Below are 12,500 nucleotides of genomic sequence, written 5' to 3' on the forward strand. Positions count from 1 at the left end.
GTACCATGCATTAGGTGTACCATGCCTCAGGTGTACCATGCACCAGGTGTACCATGCATCAGGTGTACCATGCCTCAGGTGTACCATGCATCAGGTGTACCATGCATTAGGTGTACCATGCATCAGGTGTACCATGCATCAGGTGTACCATGCACAATGTACCATGCATCAGGTGTTGAAGTGATTGCAGAGCAATGTGAGATGAAGTGTTTCGCTCAAGAATGCAACACATCATCCTGTTTAGAAATTGAAATCATGATCTTGGGATTGTGAGTGCAGTACCCTAACCACTAGGCCATGCGCCCTCACAATAGTAATCATCATCATCATTATCATCATCACTGGGCATCCTCCTTCCATGCTGGCATGGGTTGGATGGTTTGACAGGAGCAGGCCAGGCAGAAGCCTGCACCTTACTTCTGTGACTGTTTTGGCACAGTTTTTATGGCTGGATGTCCTTCCTAATACCGACCTCTCTACAGTGTGGACTGGATGCTTTTTACGTGGCACCAACACTGGCAGGATCACTAAGTAACTTTGCAAAACAAGGAATCTTTGAGAGAGGAGGAGGCATTGGAGGAGATGATCTTGTGTCAGATAATGAAATGTTAGCATGTGACAGAGAGACAGAAACAGGTGTCTTGCTGTAGAGGAGGTACGTGATTACCCAGCCAGAAAGAAGAGAGAGAGAGGGAGATAATAATAATAATAATAATAATAATAATAATAATAATAATAATAATAATAAATAAGAAATGGAAAAACTTTCAAAATACGAAATGGAAAAACTTTCAAAATACGAAATGGAAAAACTTTCAAAATACGAAATGGAAAAACTTTCAAAATACGAAATGGAAAAACTTTCAAAATACGAAATGGAAAAACTTTCAAAATACGAAATGGAAAAACTTTCAAAATACGAAATGGAAAAACTTTCAAAATACGAAATGGAAAAACTTTCAAAATACGAAATGGAAAAACTTTCAAAATACAAAGACCTGGAAATAGAGATAACTCGAATGTGGAATCTAAAAACAGAAACAATTCCTATCATAGTAGGTGCCTTAGGTATAATAAAAAAATATTCAGACAAATACATAACAAAAACACCAGGACTTACAAATATATATAACATACAGAAAATTGCACTACTGGGTACTACACACATTCTACGCAAAACACTTTCAATACAGTAAACATAAGAGCACCACAGCAAACCACAGCACATACCCAAGGCGCACAGAGCTGCGCTCGGTAGTGAAGTGAAAGTACGTTATAAAAATAAAACTACTGAATAATAATAATAATAATAGCAATAATAATAATGGTAATAAGAGCGATGGTTTCAAATTTTGGCTCAAGGCCAGCAATTTCAGTGAAGGGAGCAAGTCAATTATATCATTCCCAGTGTAGATCAAGTGGTAATTAATTTATTGACCCTGAAATGGAGAAGATGTTTTGAAAGTTCTTGGATGGCTGAGGTCACAGGTGGTGACTTGTTACCCGAGAGTAAACCCACTTCATAAATGCCGTTAATATAAATAATATGTATATATATATATATATATATATATATATATATATATGATGGATTCTCTTGTGAACGACAAATGAGGGTTCAGTAAACTAAAGCTTTAATCATGTTCTATGGACATGAATGTGTCTCTTGAGGCCTGCTGGTGCCTTGCAAACCTTTTGGCAAATGGAACAAGTTGGGGATTTAGTTTCCTTGAGTGCTTGTGTATCATTCACTATGTGTTTTCTTGAGTGAATGACCAGGCCTGCCTTGCTTTGTGCTACAAAACCACAATGTTATATGCTGTACATTTATACGTTTATGGTGTTAACCATACACGTATGTATATTCTGTGACAAATATTTCTTATGTGTATACTACCGCTCCACACACACGCATCTATATTTTATCTTTTACTTGTTCCAATCATTTGACATTGGCCATGCTGGAACACTGCCTCGAAGGGTTTTATGTATCTATTTCTTACCTTTCCTCTTCCTCCTCCTCCTCCTGTGTTTTTGTTTCTTCTTTTTATTTCTCTCCCCTTCACCTGTCTCCTCCTCTTCAGTTTATCTATTTATTTATTCATGTTTCTCTGTTTCTTTCTCTCTCTCCTTCTCTTTCTAAAACAGGAGGAACAAAATGCCAGCTCTTCTGCAAATTATGATGTGGAGCTCCTTCACCCTGCTGTGGCACATGAAGAACTCAAAAGACAAGGTGAGCCATTCAAATACTCTACCAGAACTGACAATATCCACCTCTTCACTCTCTCTCCTCTCAACCCTTTCTCAAATGGTGGTGGGGAACAAGCAGACACAAAGACACACACACTTACACACACACAAACATACATACACAGAAGTAGTGGGGGAGCATCATAGACATGTGTTGAGAGGAATTCTTTGGGGTTTGGATAATTCACCTCTGGAAACATTGGTGTTTCATTCAAAATCCTTAAACAACCCTTATTCACGGTTGTTATATCTTTTGTGTGGGATGGGCTACTCAACCTGAAGAAAATTCTAACTGGGCCCCATCTGCAAGGTCATGCGCTGTTTATCTTGATAAAAGATCATCATGTCACGTACATATGGTTGTGATGCATGTGCCTGGTGTACCCTTATCAGACGGGTAGTCATGATGGGTATGCAGGGCTTCGTATATTTTACCCCAGTTTCACTTTGATGGCATGCACTGCTCTCTCACTCAGTAATAATAATAATAATAATAATAATAATAATAATAATAATAATAATTCACCTTTGGAAACATGGGTGTTTTGCTCAATATCCTTAAACAACTCTTATTCAGGGACCTTTTGATCGGGATGGGCTACTCGACCTGAAGAAAATTCTCACTGGACTCCCACCTGCAAGGTCATGTGCTGTTTATCTTGATATGAAATTACCATGTCACTTATAGTTGTAGTGCATGTGCCTGGTGTACCCTTATCAGACAGGTAGTCATGATGGGTATACTGGGCTTTGTATATTTTACCCCAGTGTCACTTTGATGGCATGCACTGCTCTCTCACTCAATAATAATAACAGTAATAATAATGATAATAATAATAATGTTTTCTTCATTGGCCACTCAGGCCAAACACAAACAAAAAGGGACAATAGAAAATAAAGGATCAGTTGGGGTTAGCACAAAAGTATATGATAAAAACAATAACAGTTAACAAAAATTCAACAATAAAATTCTCCAAAAGCTGATGTGGTTTTCTGTTAAATGGGTTTGTGTTACATGGTTAATCTTCGACATTTTGTGTCCAAAAAGGATTTTAACCTAATATTTGCATGCTATTATTGATAGCTTTATCTGCTTCGAATTTCAACATTAACATAATAATAATAATAATAATAATAATGATAATCATAATGATCCTTTCTGTTATAGGCACAATGCCTGAAATTTGGGGGAGGGTTTAAGTTGATCGATCTGTGGGTTGCATGTTGTCATTCAACTGATGACCTCTGTGTGCTGTAGAACTGATCCCCCAGCAACTTAGGGATCAAGACCACAACCACTTGTATGTTGTATAATGGTGCTCTACCATAACTGACGTGGAGCTGCACACCTAACCATCAATAGCTACCTGTGTTCCTGTAAGACTGCTCTCTCAGGGCTGACAACCACGACCTCTGTGCTGTGCTGTGGGGCTGCTCTACTAGGAGTAACCAAGAGCTATGTTAGAAGAAGAAGAACAACAACAACAGCACCACCACCACCACAACCACCACCACCAACAACTACAACAATAACCACAAAACAACCACTATAGAAAGACAGAACCACTGAAGTCCTATATATAACACGATCCATCAAAGTGTTAGTCACCATCTACTTCATCGCTAACAGTTACTAATTAGTCTCTTGGCCTTAATTATCTCCATTTAATCACTTTTTTTTGCTTAATTTAGATTTTTATTCTACATATTTGTTTTTTTAAATTTTATATTGCTTTGTTGATTTCTTTGTTAGTTTTAGACGTTTATTTTTGTTCAATATCTGCCAATGTTTCAGTTGTTGTTAAGGTTGTAGTTGTTGTTGTAGGTGTGGTAGTGTTCTTGTGGGTGTGGCACTGTTGTAGTTGTCATTATAGTGTTGTTATTGTGGCTGTTGCACTAAGTCATCATCATCATGATCATTTAATGTCCGTCTTCCATGCTAGCATGGGTTGAATGGTGTGGCAGGGGCTGGTAAGCCAGAGGACTGCTCCAGGCTCCAATTGTCTGCTTTGGTGTGGTTCCTATAGTTGGATGTCCTTCTTAATGTTGAGCACCTTACAGAGTGTACTGGGTGCTCTTTTCTGTGGCACCAGCACGGTTGCCAAGTAACTTACATGACAAAGACCCTTTGAGTGGGATGGCAAGGAGTATTGAGGGAGTTGATTTTGTACCAGTTGACAGTAGAAAGTATGATAGAGGGATAGAGACAGGTGTCTTATGATGGAGCAGATACTTGGCTACCCTTGTAGGAAAAGAAAGGAGAGGAAGACGGAATAAAGATATAGAGAAAAGAGAGAAACAGATAGAGTGAGAGAGAGAAATGAATGGTGTTGGAGATGCACCAGGCAGGGGACCTAACTACAGGGTCTAGTGGGGGAATATAGGTGGGATATGAGGGGTGTATTACATAGGTGTGTATTACATAGGTGTGTGAGAGGAGATATCGTTATTGTTGTGGTTGTTGGTGTTGTAGCAGTGTTTATGTCGTGTTTATGGTTGATGATGTGTTCATTGTTCAACCACAGGCCCACCCTGATTGAGCAGACAAGCCTATGATCAAAGACATTGCAGCTGTGGCCACCACATCTATTCCTTACTTGCATGGAAACCAGAACCACGTTATCAAAGGTGTGTTCTTTCCTGTGATTATGGAGTGTGGTTTAAGGAAAATTTGGTTGCTATTTCAAGCAGACCAACTGGTCACACTGTGGCTCCTTTATTGGGTTATAATATTGATGTTGTTATTGTAGATGACAGAGCTGCTGAGTTACAGTCATCGATGATTTTTAACCACAGGCCAGCTCTGTTGGAGCACATATATGCTGTGACCATCCATCCTAGTTGTGGCCATCAAGTCTTTTTTGTATATCTATGATTGTCCAATGTGTTCTTCCTGTTTACAGTATTGTCGGATGTTATTTGAGTGAAGCTTGGTTGCTATTTCTAGCAGGCTGTGTGACTGCATAGAGGCTCCCTCGTTGGCTTGTTGTTGTTGCTGACATTCTTGTTGTTGCGGTTATGACTTGTTGTTGGTGATGGTGGTGGTGGTGGTAGGAGCAGTGGTGTTATTGAGCTTGTGGCTTGGTGTTGAAGGAATTAATAATTCCATCTTCATTGTAATAATGATGAGGATCTTCCTCCTCCTCCTCCTCCTTTAGGTCAGTCACAACCATCAACACTATCATCGTCATCATCATCAGCAACACCACCACCACTATTATAATCATCATCATCAGCAGAAGTAGCAGCAGCACCAATACTACTACAGCCACCACTACCCCCATAACCACCACAACCACCATCACTGCCAACGCCATCATCACCAACACCATCATCAGCATGATTGTCATTGTCACCAGCAGCACTACTGCCACCACCAATACCCCCAACAACAACAACTGAACCACCACCACCACCACAACCACATCCACCACCACCGGCAGCACAACTACAATGCCCACCACCACCATTACAACCACCACCACCATCATCATTGCTATGTAGGGAGTAATGTGGTGAAGTGGCATTGGTTGGAAGGGGGACAAAGGGGATTTTAATAAAATTAAATAGTAGAATAATTAATATATATACATATATATATGTATGTATATATATATATATACATATATATACATATATATATGTATGTATCTATATATATATCCATATGTGTGTGTGTGCCTGTGTATATAAAAGAGAATATATAATGACCATGTTTGTGTAGAGAGAAGTTAGAAGAAAATGAATAGAATGATTTAAAATTTTTTTGGTTTCATTATAAGATATTTAGAAATGGACAAAAGGAAGGTTTGGTATCTTTGCTGTGGCAGCTGTTGCAGAAAGTTTTATCAACTACTGCAGGTTCTTGCAGCTTTTTGTAACTGGAGCCTGATGGACGGACCCCTATGTGGTCTCTTAGTCTGTTAGAAAGAGCAGCTATATTTCACTGTGAGCCACAAGGTTTTGGTTTTGGAGCCATGAGGTTCCAGTTTTGATTGCATAACGTGGCATCTTCAGCATGTTATGTTCGTGTAGATTTATATTTTATCTTTTCCCTGTTTGTGTCAGTAGATTATGGCCATGCTGTGGCACTGCCTTCAAGAAATTTAGTCACATATATTGACCCCAGTACCTAGTTTTGTTAAAGCCTGGTACTTACTCTATCAGTCTCCTTTGCTGAACTGCTAAGTTATGGAGACATGAACATACCAACACCGGTTGTAAAGTGGTGAGGGGGTGGGGACAAACACATACACAAAGACATGTGCCAGTGCCACGTTAATGCACCCATGCCAGTGACACATAAAAAGCACCACGTACACTTTGTAAAGTGGTTGGCATTAGGAAGGGTATCCAACCATACAAACCATGCCACAACAGACAGTTGGAGTCTGGACAGCTCCCTGCTAGCCAGCTCCATGTCAAATTGTCCAAGCCATGCCAGCATGGAAAGAGGACATTAAATTATGATGATGATGTGTATATATAACTTTACTTTTTCTTCTTTTTTCTTGGTATCTCTTCCTAAATTTTTTGTTCCTTATTTCCAGATGAACCCTGGAACTAACGATTAATATATATATATATATATATATACCGTAAAAACCCATGTAATTTACACACTTTTTATCACAAAAATAAAAATAAACTTTAGTGGGTGCATAAATTACATGAGTAGATCGTTTCCAGAATCTTTTAAGAAATTTTTTTGTTGCAAAAAGACATACAAAACATAAACATTTCTATCAGAAGTTGATTCATTTAATCTCAGAAAAGGTTTTTCCAGAAAAAATGCTGGCTTAAATATGATGTTGACTTTTATTTATGCTGGACGGTATAATGCTTACTTTTTCTGTATAAATTTTCTAAAACCATTAAATGGTTAACTACTTTTTAAATTCTGACGTTCATGTGGTCCAGGCCATGTTTTACATTGCTTGGAGTTTCTAGCAATCACAATGGAGCACCATTGACATACATAGTGATATGGATATTCCTGACTGAAAAAAAATGTAATGATATGGATAATCTTATTTGTATGTTTTTATTTTTGTCTGTTTATTACTAAGCACAGTTTTAAGTTTGTCATACTGTTTACGCCAATTTTGAACATTGGCTCTATTGCCACATTCAAATGCATATTCAACATATTTAATTTCTCCTTCTCAGTAAATGATTCATAAGTTCTGTCCATACTGACAATAATGGTAATGACAATTTTTTAAGTTTGCTTGACATTTTATAAGTGTGAAAGGGATTAAAATTTTGGTACTCCATATCAAAGGTTCCGACAAGACTAAGCGGAAAAGAATTCAGTTTACATAATCAGTTTAATCAGTTACCTTCCTCTGTCAGTTGAGTAAAGTGTCATCTAAGCTGATGTTCATTGGTAATTAAACTTAATTTGCAACGCCTGTGCATATTTACCAGCTTTGTTTTTGTTGGTAATTCTTTTCCTGTGATTGTGATTTGAGAAGACATACAGCAGTATGCTAAAGATCAGACATAATCTCTTGTGGGCAAGAAATGTAAAATAAAGTTTATTATAAACAACACAAACACTTTGTAATTTAATAGCTTTCAATGTGATACTTGTTAAGCAGAAATTAATTTTATTTAATGAAAATTTAATAAACTCTCATCATAAGTAAGTGAAATTATGCTAGATACAACTAAACCGAAAATCTTTTTCCCCTGGCCATATCGGCAATTCTGAAAACTTTTAGATGTGAATTTTATACGAGTAGAAAGTTTTTTTTTAACAAATTTTATCCTGAAAATCACCTGTGTAATTTACACAGGTGCACAAATTACGTGGGTGTTTTATGGTATAAGTATATTCAATATTTTTTCTTTATTCTAAGCTATAAGTTTATTATTTTTTCAAGAAATTCCTTTCACCATTTCCTGTATTTCTATTCCACGAAAATGGTCAGAGCAACTTTCTACTTTCAATATTATATACATTAATCTTTTACTTTTCTTTCTTTCTCTCTCTCTTTCTTTCTTTTCTCTCTTGCTTCATTTCCCTCTCTTTTTTCTTTTCTTTTTCTTTCTGTCTTTCTTTTGTTTCTGTCTTGCCTCCTTCCTCCTCTCTCTCTTGTTTCATTTCCCTCTCTTTCTTTTTTCTTTCTTTTCTTTTCCTTTTTCTTTTTTCTTTTGTTCTTTCTTTCTTTCTTTTGTTTCTTTCTTGCCTCCTTCCACCTCCCTCTCTCTTGCTTCATTTCCCTCTCTTTTTTCTTTTTCTTTCTTTTCTTTCTTTTGTTCTTTCTTTCTTTCTTGCCCCCTTCCCCTCTCTCTCTCTTGCTTCATTTCCCTCTCTTTTTTCTTTCTTTCTTTCCTTCCTTCCTTCCTTCACATCCTTATCTTAGCATTATGTCCATGCTTATTGCTATTTCCTGGATGACTCCCTCCTCCTCCTCTTCCTCATTTAATTTCCTTAAAGCTGATACTTTTTGTGTCATGTCAGAATTGTGATAATGGCATCAAGTCCTAACATACTGATTCCTACTATTGCTGCTACAACTGCCGCTGCTGCTAACAGTGGTAGTAGTAGTAGTAGTAGTAGTAGTAGTAGTAGTAGTAGTAGCTGCTGCATCACAATCATCACTATCGTTCTCAACATCATTACTGTGTAAAAATATCAACAAACAATTATATGACTATGCCAGTGTGTGTATGCATGTGTGTGTGTGTGTGTATATATGTATGTGTGTGTGAGACCAATGGAATGAGTGCAAGACTTAGAAATAAGTCCTGTCCTGATGTTGATTTTGTTGTTAAAACCTTTCAAGGTGATTCTGCAGCATAATGGTAAACCAATAACTGAAATGGGTAAAAAAAGGAAAGAACAAACACACACACACACACACACCGACACACTTGTAAATTGTAAAACATAACTGTCACCACTGTTACATTAACCTGAAGATTGCATAGTTTAATGTATGAAAGTACTAGTTCGAACAGAATAGGCATTTAATACTCTATCATTTCATTATATTACATTATATTATTATAAGATTGTAAATAAAACGTGAAAATCAAAGTTGAAATTTCTATGAGTAATATATATATATATATATATATAAACGAGAGTGTATATATATATATATATATATATATATATATATATATATATATATATATATATACACTCTCGTTTATTCTTTTACTTGTTTCAGTCATTTGAATGTGGCCATGCTGGAGCACCACCTTTAGTCGAGCAAATCGACCCCAGGACTTATTCTTTGTAAGCCTAGTACTTATTCTATCGGTCTCTTTACGCGGACGTAAACACACCAGCATCGGTTGTCAAGTGATGTTGGGAGGACAAACACAGACACACAAACATATACACACACACACATACATATATATATATATATATATATATATATATATATATATATATATATATATATATATATATATATATATATATATACACACATATATACCACGGGCTTCATTCAGTTTCCGTCTACCAAATCCACTCAAGGCTTTGGTCGGCTTGAGGCTATAGTAGAAGACACTTTCCGAAGGTGCCACGCAGTGGGAATGAACCCGAAACCATGTGTTTGGTAAGCAAGCTACTTACCGCACAGCCACTCCTGCACCTATATATATTTATATATATATATATATATATATATATATATATATATATATATATATATATATACATACATAGGTGTGTGTGTGTGATAATATAAAGATTCAAGTAATCTGGTAGTGCTTCTCAAAAGGCCCCTTAGTTGGTCATTGTACAAACCACATAGAGTATATATAGTAATATACAAGAGAAAAGAATAAGGAGACTATAAAGGTATAAACAGAGGAGAAATATTATGATGAACTTTATTTGAGGGTAAACATTTAAATATCAGGACAAATTTGTTTCAGTGGCCCCAAAACATGTAAAAGGCTCATATCGTATTTAATAATAAATAAGTCTGTATTGATGTGAAATGAGAAAAATTCATTGAAGATAATGCAGAATTTGGGCTCCTTCATTAGGTGAAAGAGGTTAATTGTTTTATATATATATATATATATATATATATATATAAGCAACGTTAAATCTTTGAACGAGGTATTAACAGTAACTGCACGACATGGTAAAGTATATTTGCCACTTAAATGTGGCTGACCCCTAAGGGTGGATGTTACTGTTGCTTTTAGCCCCATGAGAACATCTCCTCCAGCTGGCTTTTGACACACATCTGCATCCTGTCTGTATTTGCAAATACAGACAGGACGCTTACGTAAAAAGCGTCTGTGGACTCTTCAGCACAATCTGTTCTCAAATCAATATAATTTGCAGAACTATACATGAATTGTCTTCATAAATTTAGACGTGTGTACAGTTCTACTGATTACATTGGGGTTATTTTTCAAAATGTCTCAGTTCTGGTGCGCTAAACTCCGGAAACAATTTTGAAGTGGATAATTCACTGCAGTATGTGTTGCCAGGTAGAGAACATAATTATTTAAATTGATATTTATATATTGAGGGCTATAAATTGGATATTAATTTGATTAGCATCAATTTAAAACCAAGTGGCCTAGCATATAAAAAATCTGAAAATTCAGAAAAATTATATTGATTTGAGAACAGATTGTGCTGAAGAGTCCACAGACGCTTTTTACATAAGTAAGATGCTAATGGCGAAATATGTACACAATTAATTCTTTATTCTGTATATTTTTCATTTTGTCTTGCCCGCTGAGGTTCTGTGTTTGCTGAATTTTTTTTTCTGGAGAACATTATTTTTCTTTGTGGTTGGGTCATTGATGACCTCTTTCTAGCATATCGGATGTTCACTTAGTTGGTCATCCCTTCTTATACATGTAATACAAATTTTCTGAATTTTCAAATTTTTTATATGCTAGGCCATTTGGTTTTAAATTAATGTTAATCAAATTAATATTCAATTTATAACCTTCAATATATATATATATATATATATATATATATATATATATAATTTTATTTAAAAGAGTTCCAACTTTGTCTGTTTTTTATGTTTTTTATTTATATTCTTGTAAAATTTATGTGGGATATAGAATATGGAATATATAATATAAAAAAAGATGGATGGCCATGATAAAATACCGCAAGGTATAGAAAATACGTATTCGCCTTTATATATCTATATATTTAATCCTTTATATTGAACACTCAATATTTCATATATTCAATAAGACATATTCCATATATTCAATAAGACATTCAATACTTCATTTCATTGTACCATCCATCTTTTTTTATATTTATATATTATATATTCCATATTCTATATCCCACATAAATTTTACAAGAATATAAATAAAAAACATAAAAAACAGACAGAGTTGGAACTCTTTTAAATAAAATAATATATTCCTCTATACACGATCATACAAAACCCCTTTTTTTGTATTTATTTTTACTCACACACACACACACACACACACACACATATATATATATATATCATCTTTTACTTGTTTCAGTCATTGGACAGCAGCCATGCTGGGACCTTGAGCAATTTTAGCCAACTGATTGATTATATTACTTGTTTTCTTTTTTTAAAGCCTTTTACTTATTCTATTGGACTCTTGCTTAACTGCTAAGTTACGTGAACTTAAACACACCAGCACCAGTTGTCAAGTGGTGGTGGGGGACAAACAAAGACACCCCCATGCACACACACATATGATGGGCTTCTTCTAGTTTCCATCTGCCAAATCCATTCACAAGGCTTTGGTCCGCCCGTGGCTATAGTAGAAAGCACCTGCCCAAGGTGCCACACAATGTGATTGAACCTGGAACCATGTGGTTGGGAAGCAAACTTCTTGCCACAGCTATGCCTGCACCATATATATATCTTACTTTACTTGCTTATGACTGCCTATCAAAGGTGATCCAACACATTCATTCTCCTCTGTCCTTCTGGCACATTATTTCTCATGGTAGCAGATGTGGCTGACAAAATCAATAAAAAATCATGTGGCACTGAGGACACTGAAAGTGACCCCCTGAAAGAAGCTACATCGAGGAGGGCTGATGATGACATCTCCTCCTCTCTCCTTGCAGTCTTCTGCATTCAGTTTCAAAGCGTGCAACTCAACCGTTATACACAGACCTCTAAACCATAAAAGGTCAGGAGGTATGAGAGGTGACTATATTGGTTTAACCACTTTTCATCCTTAGGATTACAGCTGTTTCATACACTTCTTCATGTAATAATAATTTCAGTGTATGG

The 12,500-nt window shown here is 36.0% G+C and overlaps 1 protein-coding gene across 2 annotated transcripts in view; it reads left to right on the forward strand.

The window, feature by feature from the left end:
• LOC106878832 (integrator complex subunit 13) overlaps window positions 1-12,500 on the forward strand; it is a 246,781-nt gene that overhangs the window by 32,053 nt on the left and 202,228 nt on the right. For both annotated transcript variants that reach the window (XM_089342253.1, XM_089342254.1), the window contains exon 2: window positions 2,149-2,233. In XM_089342253.1, coding sequence (XP_089198379.1) covers window positions 2,149-2,233 — 85 coding nt within the window. The remainder of the gene's footprint in view (window positions 1-2,148; window positions 2,234-12,500) is intronic.

The sequence above is a fragment of the Octopus bimaculoides genome, chromosome 25 (assembly GCF_046866305.1).
Source record: "Octopus bimaculoides isolate indiv1 chromosome 25, ASM4686630v1, whole genome shotgun sequence".
NCBI classification, from domain to species: Eukaryota; Metazoa; Mollusca; class Cephalopoda; order Octopoda; family Octopodidae; genus Octopus; species Octopus bimaculoides.